The sequence below is a fragment of the Eleutherodactylus coqui genome, chromosome 2, assembly GCF_035609145.1.
Source record: "Eleutherodactylus coqui strain aEleCoq1 chromosome 2, aEleCoq1.hap1, whole genome shotgun sequence".
In the NCBI taxonomy this organism is placed as follows: domain Eukaryota; kingdom Metazoa; phylum Chordata; class Amphibia; order Anura; family Eleutherodactylidae; genus Eleutherodactylus; species Eleutherodactylus coqui.
Window position 1 is genome coordinate 49,885,294 of NC_089838.1, and position 18,797 is coordinate 49,904,090.

At 43.5% G+C, this 18,797-nt stretch overlaps 1 protein-coding gene across 1 annotated transcript in view; it reads left to right on the top strand.

Annotated features, from left to right (window-relative positions):
* The first annotated feature begins 2,359 nt into the window (after nt 1-2,359).
* The window catches only part of LOC136611341 (poly(3-hydroxybutyrate) depolymerase-like), a 39,109-nt gene continuing 22,671 nt past the window's right edge, over nt 2,360-18,797 (top strand). Inside the window, exons 1-3 of the mRNA XM_066590867.1 lie at nt 2,360-2,678; nt 9,908-10,027; nt 11,605-11,799. Of these exons, the coding sequence (XP_066446964.1) occupies nt 2,618-2,678; nt 9,908-10,027; nt 11,605-11,799 (376 nt within the window). The 5' untranslated portion in view covers nt 2,360-2,617. The remainder of the gene's footprint in view (nt 2,679-9,907; nt 10,028-11,604; nt 11,800-18,797) is intronic.

An 18,797-nucleotide genomic window follows, 5' to 3' on the forward strand; every position in this document is an offset into this window, starting at 1 on the left:
CTGGGCCGCCTCTAGCTTGGATATAAGATGTGATTACGGGCAGGCATGGAGGCTCTAGTACCCTGTTGTACTGCCTCTAGCTTGGATACAAGATGTGATATGGGTGGACATGGAGGCTCTGGTACCCTGTTGTACCACCTCTAGCTTGGATATAAGATGTGATCTAGGCAGGCATGGAGGCTCTAGTACCTTGTTATACCACATCTAGCTTGGATACAAGATGTGATATGGGTGGACATGGAGGCTCTGGTACCCTGTTGTACCACCTCTAGCTTGCATATAAGATGTGATATAGGCAGGCATTGAAGCTCTAGTACCCTGTTGTATCGCCTCTAGCTTGGATATAAGATATGATATATTCGGGCATGGAGGCTCTAGTACCCTGTTGTACCACCTCTAGCTTGGATGCAAGATGTGATACAGGCAGGCATGGAGGCTCTAGTACCCTGTTGTACCGCCTCTAGCTTGGATACAAGATGTGATATGGGTGGACATAGAGGCTCTGGTACCCTGTTGTACCACCTCTAGCTTGGATACAATATCTGATACGGGGGGCATAGAGGCTCCAGTACCGAGTTGGGACGCTTCTAGCTTTGATACAAGATGTGATACGGGGGGCATAGAGGCTCTAGTATTCAGTTGGGCCGCTTCTAGCTTGGCTACAAGATGTGATATGGGTGGACATGGAGTCTCTAGTACCCTGTTGTACCACCTCTAGCTTTGATACAAGATCTGATACAGGCGGGCATAGAGGCATACAGGTTATGTATGGTATCCTGACGCATATTGCTCCACGTTTTGCTGTAACTGATCCTCTGGATCGTGCAACCCGTCGGCTGTGGAAGCTGGCATCCCAGATGGTCGCATACATGTACATGTTCTATTGGCTATAAATATGGTGACCAGGCAGCCACGGAAGTGTGACAGTGTTGTAGGGGCTTCCTGTGACCCCCTTGTGTGTGCGGCCGAGCATTATCCTGCTGGAACCCGCCATAAGAGGAATACATGTGGCTGCAGGATGTCCTGAACATATCACTGAGCTGTCATTGTCCCCCGTACCACTACTAGGGGGGAACGACTTTTGTATGCGATGGGCCCCCCCCCCCCCAGACCATTACACCAGCAGGGGGCAGTGTGCTGCTCCGCAGCAGAGGCAGGATTGAGGAGCTCACACTGAGGTCTCCAGACACGAACATCGCTGTCGTCGGTGCCCAAACTAAACATGGATTCATCGCTGAAGGCAACCCGCTTCCCCTCCGTAGCGTCCAGTTTCATCATTCACAACATCACTGCAAATAGAGGCGACGGTGGGTGTTGGAGGCCGTACATGTAATGGGGGCCGTGAGACCAGATGTTCTTCAGCCAAGCGCCTGGAAATGGTACAGACAAGGGTGTAACGATGGCGCCCCCTTGTCTCTGGATGGTAGACAATGGAACAGTTGGAGCTGCTCGTGCTTGTTGGTCGATCAGACGCTCCTCTCTTCTGGTGGTCTGTAGGGGGTGTCCTGAGTCCAGTCACCTTGTGTGCCCTCACATATCCACTGGTCCCAATGCCTCCTAACAGTCTGGTCAATTGCTCCTCTCTACTGGTGGTCTTAAGGGGGCGTCCTGAGCCCGGTCACCTTGTGTGCCCCCATTCACTGGTCCCAAAACCCCCTAACAATCTGATCATAACGGCCCGGTGGGGGACAATTCATCGTTATGACCATCGAGCTTCTCACACCTAATAATGCGCCCCCTCTCAGACTCTGGTAACGTGGTGAAATCTCTTCTCTGCATAGTAGAGGCGTCTAGTCGTCAACAAGCTCTACACAAGTGAAAGAAGAGGTCATCACACACAAGGAGCCTCCGAGAGCCTTTTATAGGACATGGGGGGAATCCCTTATAGGGTCTTAGTTTACAAGACCGTTCCTCTAATCGAAGAGAAAGAGATAGTCCAGCAGCACTCAGAAAAACGTTTAGCCAATAAGGGGAGGGGAAAAATACAAAAGCCACTATAAGAGCTGTGAACCAAAGTTGAAAAGAAATCCTCAAAGTCCATAAAAGAAGTGGCAGCATACATGGTGGACTGAAAAATCACCCAATCTTTATTTGCTCCATGTAAGAAAGAGACAACGTTTCAACCCTTCCGGCTTGACAACGACTCGGAAGGGTTGAAACGTTGTCTCTCTTTTACATAGAGTAAATAAAGATTGGGAGGTGATTTTTTTTTTCTTTCTTTACTCCACCATGTATGCTGTCACTTCTTTTATAGACTTTGAAGACCATTCATCTAATCATACCACAACTCTCATCATTTGCATATCCGCTTCTAGGGGCAGGATTTTTTAATGTTTGTATATAGAGAGCGTCAGCATGGTGGAAATTGATGTTTGTTAACCTATTCTCTTTCAACTTATTTGCTAGAGTTCTGTACATTTGAGGCCTTTATCTAATTGACAGATAATGAAGTTTATTGGTGATTAATCATTACTCAACCAGTATAGCTGCTTTACTCTCGCTTTTCACATGGTCTGATCAACACCTGTTCAGAGAGATTACAAGAGTTTAAAACCGAGGTGTCAACGTGAGAAACTGCCAGTTGACTCTTCCAACAGACTTGCTGTTCCTAGCAAAAATGGAGCAGTATATATTCCTATCGGCCTTAATTGGCTTCTGCAGTGGACAGTCACGACTGGGTGAGCACATGGCGCCTCTCTTTATGGCGTGTTGCAATGTGTTATTCTTTGCTTTGTGTTATGTACTGTGAGCTTATTGTGAATATCAATCGTATAACTCCTTTATCCCAGACCAGTGACCGCTCTGGTCAGCGGCTACAGGCAAGCTTCACACAACATGGGCCCCCTCACACATTCCTGAGTGTGGGATGTAAGATATTCTCTGGTAAAACATTAAATAAGAAACCACAACAATAACCACTTGGTGTGTATTTCCTAGGTTTGCCAAAAGAATCCTCCCATACTTAGCACAGACCCCAGGCTCTCCTTAATAACAGTGCCCCCTTAATAGTACCCCAAAGAGCCTCCTTAGTAATAAGTGCCCACATCATAATGATGTTTCCCTATAGTTATCATACTGCGCCCTTGTGCCTCCTTTGTAATAATAATGCCCCCTAGTGCCTCATTAGTATTACTAGTACCTGCATAGTCATAATTGTGCCCCCTAGAGACTTTTTAGTAACATAGTATGCAAGGCTGAAAAAAGACATATGTCCATCCAGTTCAGCCTATTACTCCTCCCCCTCCCCCCCACATGTTGATCCAGATGAAAGCAAAAACCAATGAGGTAGAAGCCACCATTTAAGGGAAAAGAATTCCTTCCGACTCCAATGTGGCAATCGGAATAATCTCCGGATGACTGACTGTTCTGAAGTTATTAATGATTATAACATACAATATTGTATTGTTCAAGAAAGACAGCCAGGCCCCTCTTGTCGAATTTGTCATCACTACATCCTCAGGCAGAGTTCCATAGTCTCACTGCTCTTACATTAAAGAACCTCCTATGTCAGTGTAGAAACCTTTCCTCTAGACGTAGAGGGCGCTCCCTTGTTACAGTCCTGGGTATAAATAGATGGTGGGAGAGATCTTTGTATTGCCCCCTGATATATCTATACAGTTAGTCCCCGACTTGCGAACAGGTTCCGTTCCGGGAGCCTGTTCGTAAGTCCGTTTTGTTCGCAAGTCGAACAAATGGTTGTATGGAGGGGATCGCGGGTGGATCCCGCTCCATACAACGTCGGGTGCCGGCTGTTCTTACAGCGGGCACCCGGCGGCAGCAGTTCCGACGAGCCGTGGCGCTTGTCGGAACTGTTAACACTTTAAATACCGCTCTGACAGTGGTATTTAAAGTGTTAACAGTTCTGACGAGCGGCGCGGCTCGTCGGAACTGCTGCCACCGGGTGCCTGCTGTAAGAAACAGCCTGCACCCGACGTTCAGGGGGCCCGTGCAGCGTCCCACGATGAGATCGCGGGACGCTGTGTGGTTGCTAGGCAGCCGGGGAGCTCCTGAAAGGCCCCAGGGCTGCCTATGCAGAGTGCCCATCAAGCGCACGGCTTGCTAGGCGCTCTGCATAGACAGCCCTAGGGCCTTTCAGAAGGCCCCCAGCTGCCTAGCAACCGCGATGTGACCGGACAGGCTTCTATCAGGCTTGATAGAAGCCTGTCCGGTCCCTGCACAGTATGATGTAATGCCATAGCATTACATCATACTGTGCAGGACAGATAGTTCGTATCTAGCGAAATTCGTAAGTCGAATGTTTGCAAGTCGGGGACTATCTGTACATTGTTTTTTTGGTAACCCCAACATGGGTATTGTAGTCCGCCCATTTCATTTATTACTTTAGTTTTCCACCTTTGTACCCTCTCAAGCTCTGATATGTCCTTCTTGAGTACCAATGCCCAAAACTGTCCACACTATTCCATGTGTGGTCTGACCAGTGACTTGTAAAGAGGAAGAACAATGTTCTCATCATGTGCCCCTAGACCTCTTTTAATGCACTCCATGATCCTATTTGCCTTGGCAGGAGCTGCCTGACACTACTTGCTCCAGTTAAGCTTACAGTTAACCAAAATCCCCAAGTCCTTTTCCATGTCGGTTTTGCCCAGTAATTTCCCATTTAGTGTGTAATGGTGGTTTGTATTTCCCTGCCCATGTGCAGAACCTTACATTTGTCCATGTTAAACCTCATTTGCCACTTTTTTGCCCTCAACTTATTCAGATCCTCTTGCAATCTCCTTGCATCCTCTCTAGTGATAATTACTTTTGCATAGTTTTGTATCATCTGCAAATATTGATATTTTACTGCACAATCATTCTACCAGGTCATTATTAGATATATTAAAATTGATAGTGCCCAAAACCGACTCCTGTGGTACCCCAATTGTAATGGTGGCTCAATCAGAGTATGTACCATTTATAACCACCCTCTGCTTTTTATCACTGAGCCAGTTACCTACCTACTTTCACAGATTCTCACTCAGACTAAGCAACCCCCCCCCTTCCCGCCCGCGCGCGCGCACCCGACGGTATCCTGGGTGCGTCATATAATCACCGCCCTCAGCTATCAGAATGGGTGCCCGTTCATTCGAATTACACAGCCGGCCGAGAATCTTCACGCTCGTGTGAACGAACCCTTATACTGCTATTTTCCTTGAGGTACTCCAGGATGGCATCTCTTAGAAACCCTTTAAAACATTTTACCCACAATAGAAGTAAGACTTACCGGCCTGTAGTTTCCAGTTTCACTTTTTGAATATCAGCACCACATTGGCTATGCTATGCAGCAATCCAGTGGATTACTTAATTCACTTTAAACTATTTAATAATTTGCTTTCTCCATATTAGCGTTTACAAATTTTCCTACATTATTTATTAAAGGGCCAAGACTTTCAGAATTATTTCTTTTAATATTTATATAGGTAATGAACAGTTTAGGGTTAGTTTTACTCTTTGGCAATAAAACTCTCGGTCTCTATCTTTGCTATTTTTATCTGTTTTTTACATAATTTATTTTTTTCCTTCATAGGTTTTTAGTGCTTCTTCGCAGCCTTCTTGTTTTAGTAATTGAAACGCTTTCTTTTTGCTGTTTATTGCCCTCTTTATATATTTTTTGAGCCACATTGCTTTTCTCCCAACCCTTGTATTCCTGGAAGTTATAAACCGCTCACAGTAAGTAATTAGGATGCTTTTAAACATTTCCATTTATTGTTTGTACTCTTATTTTTGTGGACATTGTCCCAGTCAATAAGGTCAAGGGCGTCACTAAGCTGATCAAACTTTGCCTCCTAACTTTCAAAAAAGACAAGTTGAAATTTTATTAGATAATGGTCAATATTTCCCAGGTGCCCCCCAACCTGTACCCCTGTTAACAGATCTTACAGAATAAGTCAAAAATGGCTGTCCCTCTAGTCCGGTCCTGTACAAGTTGGGTAAGGTAGTAAGTGACAGAAATTTGTTATCTTTTATGAGATTGTTACGGCTTCCCAATTTATATCCGGATAGTTAAAGTCCCCCATAATAATTACCTCATTGTGATTTGCTGCTTCATCTATTTGCTTCAGTGATAGATTTTCAGTGGCTTCTGTTATATTTGGTGTCTATAGAAAACCCCTCTGAGGATTTTGTCTTTTCCTCCATGTATTTCTACTCATAGAGACTCCACATGTTCATCTCCCTCCCATATATCTTCCTGTAATGTGGTTTTTAAACAGGATTTTACATAGACAAGCCCCTCCCCCTTTCCAGTTTTTATGATCTTTTCTGAACAGAGTGTAAGCCTATAAGCTCACCGCCCAGTCACAGCTTTCATCCAACCAGGTCTCCGTTATTCCCACTATGTCGTAGTTTTCATCAGACATCATTACTTGCAGTTTGTCAACTTTATTGGTCAGACTTCTGGCATTAGTCACTACAGTTTAAAAGCATTTTTTTTACTCTTCTTATTACGCGTATCCGTATTATATCACGTGTATCCCTACTAACTGTTTCTACAGTACTAACTGTACTAACCCTTCCCACCACTCCACACTCATTCCCATTTACTTAGTTCCAGGTCACTGTCTACACTGTCTATACCCCTATCTCTCTGGATGCCCTCCCCCCAGTCCATAGTTTAAACACTCCTCCAACCTTCTAGCCATCTTCTTCCCCAGCACAGCTGCCCCCTCCCCATTGGGATGCAGCTCCTCCCTACGGTAGAGCCTGTAGCCGACAGCAAAGTCATTCCAGTTCTCCAGGAACCCAAGCGCTTCCTTCCTACACCAACTCTGGAGCAACTTGTTTACCTCCCTAATCTCCCAATACCTTTCTGGTGTGGCACGTAGTACATGTAGTATTTCAGAAAATGCTACTTTGGAGGCCCTCTCCCTAAATTTACTTCCTAGTTCCCTGAAATAATTTTAAGGACCTTCCACCTACCTCTAATTTTGTCATTAGTGCCAATGTGTAACACGACTGCTCGATCCTCGCCAGCTCCTCCCAGGAATCTGTCAACCCGATCCACAATGTGTCGAACTCGAGCGCCACGAAAACAACACACCATTCGATGATCCTGGTCTTGGTGGCAGATTGCCCTGTCTGTCCCCCTCATAATTGAGTCTACCACTACCAGGACTTGTCTGCCTGCTGTGTACTCCCAACCCCCTTTTTCACAGGAGCAGACATCCCCCTGGCGGAAGGAGGGCATGTTGTGCAGTAGTAGTGCTAATCCTGTAATGGCATCCACCTCATCTGCCAACTTTGCAAACTTATTGGGGTGTGCCAGTTCAGGACTAGCCTCCCTAGTTCTCTTCCCTCTGCCTCTCCTCCTGTCACTCAGCTAGCTGCCCGTCCATCCTTCTCTCCCAAACTACCATCCACCCTCACATCTGCCCCAGCGCCAACTCAGTGAGCAGCAAAGTCCTTTCCGTGGTGCCAATGGATCTCAGTGTTGCATGTTTGGAAGCCCAGATCCTGGATCTAACTGAGCAGCTTGCAACACGCTCACATCTCGTACAGCAGTATGCACCCTCAGATGGCTGTCTTTTAGTCCGCTTAAAATCCATCGCTTGGTAGTTCGCTTATCGTTTGGTTTACATGAAAATCATTCAGTCGATTTTTACTTCATTTTTTTAACTTTCACTGATGCACATGCCATTCAAACAAACTATTGTTCAATTATCGGTTATCGTCCATTTTCCAACAATAATCGTTAAGTTTAAACGGTCGTCTTTTAAAGCAAAACCATCCCTCACTTTTGATCGCTTAAACGAATTTTGAGAAATAATCGTTGCGTCTAAATGGACCTCAACTCTTTCAAAGTCCTCAAATCCAAAGTCCCTAATCCCAAGTCACACTTGGGCCACAGTACACTTAGAACACAGTACAGTTATGTAAGACATGCACAGTCACTTAGGTTTGGATTGAAATAGCACTTAGCTTTAGCGCTTCTGTTCCTCTTCTGTTTGGAATCCTGTTTGGGGTTATTTAGCTTAGAAAAAAAAGACTGCTGAGGGGCGACCCTAATAACTATGTATGAATATATCGGGAGAGATCTCTGTATTGTCCCCTATCATCTATTTATACCAAGGACTGTAACAAGAGGGCACCCTCTACGTCTAGAGGAAAGATTGTTTCTGCACTGACATAGAAGGGGGTTCTTTACTGTAAAAGTAGTGAAACTATGGAACTCTCTGCCTTAAGAGGTGGTGATGGAAAATATGATAAGTGTTTAATAGGGGCCTGGATGTCTGTCTTGAGCAATACAATATTACATGTTACAATCATTACTTCAGAAGGGTCGGTGAACCTGGATCAACATTGGGGAGTAATAGGCTGAACTGGACTGACTTATAACAGTATCATTTTTCAGCCTTACATACTATATTACTATGTTAAATAACCCCAATTTTGATTCCAAGTTATAAAATGCTAAAAAGGGCACCATAATGGGACCAAACCACAAGCCTATTCCGCTGTAGCTAATGCATGACGGCCAAATAACAAATCGCGCTACAGTATGTGTACAATGTATCCTTATAACAAGTCTGTATTGGCTGATTATGAATAAGATCTGATTGCTGGAATGCTTTTTTTTATTGTTCTTGTTTAAATAATTTTTAAGCATCTGCAATTTAATACAGCAGGAGTAGCGTATAAACCTTTTTGGGGAAGTTACATAGACTAATTCAACTTCATATATTTTGTGTCATTGAAGAACTAAAATGTTCTCGTTGCTCAACTCAGACTTGATTTCTTAACCTCTTGACAGAGCAGATTAATGCACTTTTAGTGTGGATTATTTGTTCACTTTGTTTGGTCATATTCAAATGATCAGAATGAAACTATATTTATAGCTAAAGCTGTTGGTTCAGCTGTTTCTCAAGGCCTTCATATCAGGCACTTATCGAGCCCACAGTGAGACTTGTTTATACTGTTATATAAAACGTTATACCTCTTGTCATAGTCAGGACCTTCTCCTCTATTGACCACTCTTGGAAATGCGCTTTTTACCGCGATTATGACAGCATTTTGAATGCTGCGGTTATCGCGGGAAAACGCTTCCATTGTTTTCAATGGGGCCTCACAGACTTGCGCATGAACGCTGCGTTTTCTAACGCCAAGATTTTCAAGCACGGTCTGCTTTTTTTTACTGCGTTTTTGCTCTTTTTAACGCACCTCCTCATCCAGCATAATGTTGGGGTGTGTTAAAAACCATGTAAAGACGCAGTAACCTGCCTCGGAAAACTGCAGTAAAAGCATGTCAGAAAGCCGTGATCGAAATCAAAGCATCTTGCTGACACTGTGTGAGAGTAGCCTAAGGCTGGGTTCACACAGGGCGGATTTGCCGCGGAAATTCCGCGCGGAATTTCGCTGTGGCAAATCCGCCTGCGGCCGCTAATCTCGGGATTAGCCAGCCATGTGGACGAGATTTCTCAGAAATCTCGTCCACACGGGACGGCCGATCTGCTGCGGTAAGTCAGGCTGGAACCGCGGCTGCGGCGACCGCAGCCACGGTTTCAGAATGTGCAGCATGTCTATTTATCTTTTCTTTCCGCTGCGGCCGCGCTCTCCTCTATGGGAGGGCCGGCCGCAGCGGAAGAGCGAGCGGCCGGGCCGCTTCAAAGCCGCCACGGGTTTTTCCGCGGCGCTTCTCCCGTCGGAAATCTCGCGGTTTTTGCTGCGGCCAAACCGCGGGATTTCCGGCGGGAATACGCCCAGTGTGAACCCAGCCTAAAGCTTTCAAAAGAAACATGAAGGCTTCAATTATGTTACTTGCCTCGTTTGACTCCTGCTATGGACATTCCCAGTTTGGTGGGATTATCCAAGTCATGTTTCAAAACAAGAAATAATCCATTGTGGATTTCAGTACCATGAGTGTATGGATCTAATGCTGAATAATTCTACATTCATTATTTCTTCCTTACAGACCAGTACAATCTCGAAAGCCATGTGTCAGTCTCCGGACATTCCTCAGGGTCCTTCATGGCTAACCAGTTCCATGTTGCCCAGTGTAAGAGGGTCATCGGAGCCGGCCTCTTTGCTGGAGGTAAATAAAATGTCTCTCACTTCTGTAATGGACATAAAGTTGATTAATTTCATAATATATCTACACAGAGCTCCAATGCCCTTGCCTAGACATAGTTACATACTAAAATTCTGCATGTCTGCAGCCACCACTAGGGGGTGCTCAGGAGATTACTGCATACATTGAATTCACTTCAGGTTTTAGGTGCATCATGTATGGACATAATGTATTTAACCCCTTCCCAAAATCTTCCATACATGCCAATACATTGAGTGGCCTCAGAAGCTAAGCGCATTCCAGAAGCAGTAACTGCTTGATGTAAAGGCCATTTACACATAACAGTTATCGCTCAAAATTTGTTCAAACGACCGAATCGAAAATGAGCGATAATAGTTTCATGTAAACGTTGCCATCATGCACTTTTTGTCTGAACAATGATTTTAAGGTGAATTTAAAATCCTTTGTTCAGACCCAGAGAGAAAAAGTATCTCTCAATAGACCCCATGCTGTGTTCTCCGCGGGAGCCAGGAGATTACATTGTATTCTGTCAGCAGCCCCTATGAGAACAATGCAGCTGTATGCACAGCAGAGTGTGTGATTAGTCGCACACTGGGGTCTGCAACACAGCACCTGGAGGCCCATTTACATGCAATTGAAGATGATAAAAACGAAAAAATGAAAGGGCTCTGGTCTTCAAACAGTTAGGCCACTCTCACACAGGCGCTTTCTTCAGTGTTTACTGCAGCGTTTTGAACGCTGCAGTAAATTTAGTGTAACGCTCCCATTGATTTCAATAGGAGCCTCGCAGGCATGCGCTTACTCGAGGTGCTTTCCAGCAGCGATATTTTCAAGTGCAGTCTGTTCTATTTTTGCATTTAGCGCACCTCATCAGTGATGAGCTGTGCTAAGCCTCGCTGCCCGCCGCAGAGAGCTGCAGCCGAAAACTAAAGTGAAATTGCGGCTGCGCTGCTGTGCGAATGCCTTAATGCTGAACAAAAATGACTAACTGTTGTTTTAAAATACAAATTTATAAACCTATAATAAAGAAATAAGAACCTTAAACAATGAAGGCTCTGGGGGCAAAACATTGAATTCTTCTAACCAAAATGTAAACGTCCAATATTATTATCTCCTAAAGGGATTTCCTGGAACTTAAAGGGAACCTGTCATCAAGTGTTTACAATGCAATCTACGTTAAACCTGTAACAATGCTACCAATGAAATTTCCTTATGGCTCTATTTGTTTTTTTTTTATTTGTGCCCCGGTAGTCTAGGCCCCCCACCAATCAGCATTTAAAGAAGGCTGTTTTTTTGGGAACTGTCACATCAGACACATGGCATTTCTACAGCATAGTCCAATTCAAGTAAATAGGATTCAGCTGCAATACCAGACACAATCACTACAAAATGTATGGCGGTATGCCTCGTATAAAATGATAGAGATCACAAGCACCCTTCAAACTGCTGATCAGTGGGGCTGCGAGGAGTCCAATGATCTGATATTGATGACCTTTATAATAAAAGTGTTCTCTTTAATAATCTGCAGTAATTAGGGAAGGTTATTTCCTGATGATATAGTTTTTTCCGATGTCCCACAGGACCCTACTACTGTGCACAAGGAAACCTCATTGCAATGAATACTTGTTTGACACTCCCATCAAGCATCAAAGTTGCTACATTGATCACCAAGACTCAGAATTATGCCAGCAGTGGACTTATCGATCCCTTGTCCAACCTTGCCAACAGCAGAGTGTACATCTTTTCTGGATCTCGTGACTCTGTTGTAGTTCCAGGTGAGACCAATGAGCTAGATGCAGTTTTTACTGGTTTGTTGGAGCCTACCATGTATGGCCAACTTTAGCAGGAAAGAAGCAAGAGATATACTAGGGTAGTACAAGAGATTGTTAATCTACGGTCCCAACAGCAACCGGACTCAAGAGCTGCCCTGGTAGCCGACCTAGTTAATCTACATCCAATAATGAAGAGAGGACTCCAGATCGTAAGAAGTATCCATGGGGCCATATAGCATATCTTGTCCCATTCCACCATCATCCGTGAGTTTTCTTGCTCTACAGTCATCACTAAAGGCCCATTTACACAAAGTGATGATCGCTAAAAAATGATCGTTTGAGCGATAATTTTTGCGTCTAAACGCGCGTCCATTGTGCACTTTTCGTGCACTGCTAGCTGATCGTTAAATTCGGGTCAACCTAAAAATCGTTGTGCTGTCTTATCGGGAGTTCTCCGCTGGTAGTGCTGATGGCATTGTTACGTGTCAGAGAACAAAGGAGCTGAAAGCAGATAAGAGCCCTCTGGCTATTAACTGCTTTCAGCTAACGGCTTCATTTGCATGCTAATAAGCTGTCACTCAAACTGTCGGTTGAGCGATCTTTGAGCGATTATCGCTCAGTGTAAACGGGGCCTTAACGTCCTCAATTTTGAGCGTTTTACAGATTGGGCCGATGAACTACAGCGCACCACAGCTACTACTACGCCAGTACAAACTCCCATGTGAGGACTTTCTTGGGGTGGCCTATAATACACCGTCTTATAGAGAAAATGCAGCACCAATAGGTTTTTGCCGCAGCATTATGCAATTTTCAGGGTGTATTAAGATAAACAAGTTATGCAAAATGATGCAATTGTGGGGCAATCACATGACTGGGGAGCATGATAAAAGGCAAAAAACAGTCCATTAAGGTAACAATAACTGCTTTGTTGTTTTTTTGTGTTTGGATTGAGGTTAAAGAGTGAAGAGGCCTCAAAAACACGGCTGAGAGCCATTCCCTCAAACGGACGAGTTTGCTAAAGGCTTCATCATAAGGCTATGTACATCCAGTTGGTCTTTGAGCCATAATGTGTCAGAAACTCAGCAGGATGTCACAATCCTGGGTCGAATTTGGAGATGGCAAAGCTGCCTCTAAGATGCTGTTCAGAGCCATTTTATCAAAAAGATGACTTTAATAAAGGCTTCATTGCAGGGATATGTACAGCTGGTTGGTCTTTGCGTCGTAAAGCATCAGAAAGTCAATGGGATGCCACAAATATGGGTCAAATTTGCATATGTACCAATACATGGTCACATGGTATGTTAGGCTGAATGAAAACAATGTCCATCTAGTTCAGCCTGTTTCCACCCCCCTTTGTTGATCCAGAGGAAGGCAAAAAAAACCCCAATGAGGCAGAAGCCAATTTATCCTATTTGGGGGGAAAAAATTCTTCCTGACTCCATAATGGCAGTCAGAATGATGCCTGGATCAACGTTTGAAATAATAATAATAGAATAATCTTTATTTGTACAGCACCAACTTATTCCGCAGCGCTTAAAAGTTCCTACCTGACTCCAAGACCCAGATCAACAACCCCACTGGTCACATAATGTCTATATCCTGTAATATCATAGCGCTCTAAAAAGATATCTAATCTCCTCTATCGATTTTGCCATCACCATGTCCTCAGGCAGAGAGTTCCACAGTCTCACTACTCTTACAGTAAAGAACCCCCTTCTATGTTGGTGATGAAACCTTCTTTCCTCTAGATGTAGAGAATGCCCTCTTGTTACTGTTGCAGTCCTGGGTATAAACAGATCATGGGAGAGATCCTTGTATTGTCTCATAATGTATTTATACATAGTTATTTAGTTGCCTTTAAACTGTCTTTTTTCCAAGGTGAATAATCCCAATTTTGATAGCCTCTCTGGGTATTCCAGTCCTCTCATTCAATTGATTAACTTAGTTGCCCTTCTTTTAACCCCCTCAAGCACTGCAACATCCTTCCTGAGCACCGCTGTCCAGAACTTCCATGTGGGGCCTGACAAGTGCCTTATATAGTGGAAGAATAATGTTCTCATCCTTCGCCCCTATACCTCTTTTAATGCACCCCAAGACTTTATTTGCTTTGCAGCAGCTGACTGGCATTGATTGTTCCAGTTAAATCTACAGTCCACTAGTACCCCCAGGTCTTTTTCCATATCACTTCTCCCTAGCAGTACCCCATTTAGTGTATATTGGTGACATCTGTTTCTCCTGCCCATGTGCATAACCTTACATTTATCAACATTGAACTTCATTTGACATTTTTCTACCCAAGCCCTCAACTTATCTAGGTCCATTTGTAGCCGTATATTGTCCTTCATTGTATTAATTAATTTGTATAATTTCATATTGTCTGCAAATACTGATATTTTACTGTGCAGCCCCTCTATCAGGTCGTTGATAAATACATTGAACAGAGTGGGGCCTAGTACCGAGCCCTGTGGCACCCCACTAGCAACTGTAGACCAATCAGAGTACGAACCATTTATTACCACCCTCTGCTTTCTATCTCTGGGCCAATTCTTTACCCATATACACGCGTTTTCACCCAATCCGAGCTGTCTCATTTTATATATCAACCTATTATGCGGCACGGTGTCAAATGCCTTTAGAAAAATTTGGAATTACCGGAAATCAATAGACTCTCCCAGGTCCAGCCTGCTTCATTGTAGAAGCTGATCAAATTGGTCTGGCATGATCGACCCCTCATGAACCCATGCTGATGAGGAGTTATACCCTTGTTTTCCTTGAGCTATTCCAGGATGGCATCTCTCAAACCCCTCGAATATTTTTCCAATTATTGAAGCGAGACTTACCGGCCTGTAGTTACCAGGCTCTCTTCTTGACCCCTTTTAGTATATTGAAACCGCATCCTCAATACTCCAATCCATTGGTACAACCCTGGTCTCAATAGAGTCCCTAAGTAGAAAAAATGGTGGTCTGTCTATCACTTCACTTAGTTCCCTTAGAACCCTTGTGTGTATTCCATCTGGGCCCCGAGATTTGTTGATTTTAAATCTTTTTTTTAACCGACTCTGCACTTCCTCCTGCATTAGGCAGGTAATATTTAGTGGGGGGTTCATTTTATTCCCCTGCATCTTGTGTGACATTTCTTTTTCCTTCGTGAATACATTTCAGAAAAAACTATTTAATAGATTTGCTTCCCCCCATCATCTTCTATGATTTCTCCTGCATTATTTGTTGAAGGGACAGTACTTTCAATGCAAATTCTTTTACCATTTATAAAATTGAAAAATTGTTTAGCGTTATTTTTGCTCTCTTTGGCAATCAGTATCTCTGCCTCCTCCTTGGCAGTTTTGATCTTTTCCTCTCCATTCACCTAACAGCAACCGTTCAGTACTGAATGGCTGCTATTTACACTGAACGATCATCATTCAGAATTTTAAGCTGCATAAAAATTACACTGATCGCTGATCATTCAGTGTAAATAGCAGCCGTTCAGTACTGAACGCCCGCTATGTTAAGTGAATGGAGAGGGGCGGCGGAGCGGGAGGAGAGAAATCTCCTGCAGACACCCCATTGTGAAGCAACGATAGCCGATCCTGCGCAAAAGCACATGAGTGGATACTTGCGGGAACGAATGTCAGGCATCGTTTGCCAGACATTCGTCCCGTCTAAATGGGTCTTAATCGCCCTTGTGAGATTCACAGATTTCATCTTCCCATACTACATCCGGATAATTAAAGTCCCCCATAATAATTACTTCAGTGCGGTTTGACACTTTCTGTTTGTCTTAATAATAAGTTTTCAGTTTTTATTTTTATTTTTGGTGGCCTATAGAAAACCAGAATTTTGTTATTTTTCCCTCCCTATATTTCTACCCACAGAGATTCTACATTATCATCTCCTGCACCTATATCTTCTCGTAGCCCCAGCATTAAGTAGGATTTAACATATAGACATACCCCTTCCTGGTTCCCACGGTTTCTTCTAAAGAGATTGTAACCCTGTAAATTCACGGCCCAATCACACTTCCCATCAGGCCATGTTTCCGTTATTCCTACTATATTGTAATTTTCTTCAGACATTCTCGCTTCAAGCTCACCCACTTTACTGATCAAACTTCTTGCATTTGTTGCCAACCAATTTATAAGGTTTTTATTCTTTATATTCATTATGCTACTTTTGGTCCTATTAGGTGTTCTGTTGTAACTATACTAACACCATCACCCGCTCGACCCACATTCCCATTACTTTGTCCCAGGTCACTGTCTACACGGTCTTCCCCCATATTGCTCTTGTTGCCCTTTCTCACCCCCCCACTCCAGTCCCTAGTTTAAACACTCCTCCAACATATGTAGGGGGCTCCTTCTATCTTCTGAATGGTTTCCCTACAATGAGATTTCTGGATGCTGTTTGGTTAACTAGTTATCTATAATTATAATTATCTAGTAAGGGTTCTCGGGCCTACCTATGTCAGGGTTTACTATGAAGACGTTAAATGTACCATATATTGTACAATATACTGCAAAATTTGAGCATTACATCTGTGATCAGACAGTCACAGTTCCCCTATGGAGACTAAAAAAATGAAAATAAATTTATTAAAGATTTATTAATTATTACAAAAAATAAAAACATTTTTAAACACTTTTCACTGTCTTCTAAAAAAAAAAGTATATATTTGGCATCCCCACATCCATAAAAGTCCAATTTATCAAAATATCACAGGATGTATCCTACACAGAGAAAACAAAACAATGCAAGAATTGCAGTTTTTTGGGTCACCTCATCCCCCAATAAAGATTGAACAAAAAAAAAAACTGAATCAAAACGTTTTATGTACCTAAAAATAGTACCGATAGAAACTGCAACTTGCCCAACAAGAAACGAGTGCTCACACTGCTCCATGGATGGAATACATTTTAAAAAATTAAGGGGGTCAAAAAACTGACAAAAAGGGATTAACCTTTCTTTTAAATAGTACAACATAAGAAAACTATATAAAGCATAAATGTAGTATAAACAACCTCCCCAAAAATGTGTTTTTGTTTTTTCTATTTCAACTCCCTTTTTTTAAACGTTTCCAATACAGTATATGCTACATTGAAGTACAACTCATCCTGCACAAAACAAGCCCTTCATACGGCTCTGTTGATGGACAAAAAAAAATGTATGGCTCTTGGAAGGCAGGGCCGAAAAAATGGAAAACTAAGAAATGAAAAATCTTTAAAGAGTTAATTAAGGCTGAACTAAAATAATTAAAACTGTTATTTAAAATACAAGTCTTATCAATACAAGCTGCAAGGGACTTCTGAGCTGCAGGATAAAGGCCCATTTTCACGGAACGATGATAGCTCAAAGATCGATCAAACGACAGTTTGCATGACCGCTTTGAGCGATCATTTTGCATAAACTATTAAAGTGGTTCTGTCAGTAAAATAAAAAAAATGTGTACTCGCCTGCATCCTGCCCAGCATCCCTGTGGAGTTAAACCTGTAAAAAGAAAAGTGTGAAAAAAAAACAAACAAAAAAACTCACCTAATCACATTGTTGTTCTCCCTCCGCTGTTTACCTGCCGTGTGCAGGGTCAGCTACAGCGGCTCCTGCACGCTCTCGACGTCCTGGGTGTGTCTAACCTCTTCGGTCCACGGACAGTTGGCGGCGAGTGCGCATGCGCGCCGGGAAGGGGGACGCATGCGCACTCGCCATTGACTCTCCAAGAAAGGCAGAAGTTAGATGCGGCCAGGCCAATCAGTGGGCGACGCGTCACTGGTGACGCGCTGACCACTGACCTGGGCGGCAGTACTTGCCGCCCAGCATGGTAGACCAGCAGCAGAAGCTGGTACTTTGCCAGCTTCTGCCCTGCGATTGGACAACTGCCGGAGAGAAAGAAGAGAAGCAGCAGCCTCCTGGTGACCGGCCCTGACGGCACAGGTGAGTATGGTTTTTTTTTTGGTTTTTTTCTGACAGAACCCCTTTAAGTAGCTACTCAGCTACTTAATAGCAATTTAGTGTGCAAATGAAGCCTTTAGCTGAAAGCAGTTAATAGCCCAAGAGCTCTTGTCTGCTTTCAGTTCCTTTGTTCTGCGATGGGAAACAATGCTATCAGCACTACCCATGGAGAACTGCTAATAAGGCTGAACGACGATTTTTAGGTTGGTGCACGAAAAGTGCACGATGGCCGCGCGTTTAGACGCAGCGATGATCGCTCAAACGATCACTTTATAGCAATTTTTGAGCGATCATCGATTCGTGTAAATGGGCCTTAATACGCGGCCTCACACCATGAACATCAGCAGGCAGCTCTACAATGCGTCCGAGTGATTCCTCTGTGAGACACGATTGAACATGGAGTGATTGCTTCCCGCGGCCTTGTAATAAAGCTGAAATATGAACTGCGGTGAATTTGCAATCGATTGTTGAGAACTTAAATCTCTGTGTGTTGGGTTTGGTCTCCTTTCCAGCATTTCTTCATGGTGCGGCATTTTCTCTCTGAGACAAGGTAGAACTACCCAATAAATCATCAGTGCAGATTCTCTTTTTTTTTTCCAATGGTGGGGGTTCAGTACATAGACTTTGAGTCATAGAATGGTAAGGGACCTCCAGGGTCATCGGGTCAAACCCCCTGCTCAGTGCAGGATCACTAAATCATCCTATACAGATGTCTGTCCAGCCTCTGTTTGAACACTTCCACTGAAGGAGAACTCACCACTTTCTGTGGTAACCTGTTCCACTCATTGATCACACTCACTGTCAGAAAGTTTTTTCTAATGTCTAATCTCCTCCCTTTCAGTTTCATCCCATTTCATCCCATTGCTTTTAGTCTTTCCTTGTGCAAATTAGAAGAGGGCTGATTCCTCTGGACTGTAACAGCCTTTCAGATATTTGTTGACAGCTTTTAAGTCATCTTTTTTGCAAGATAAATATTCTTTAACTGTTCCTCATAGGACATGGTTTGCAGCCCACTCACCATCCTGGTAACTCTTCTCTGTACTTGCTCCAGTTTGTCAATT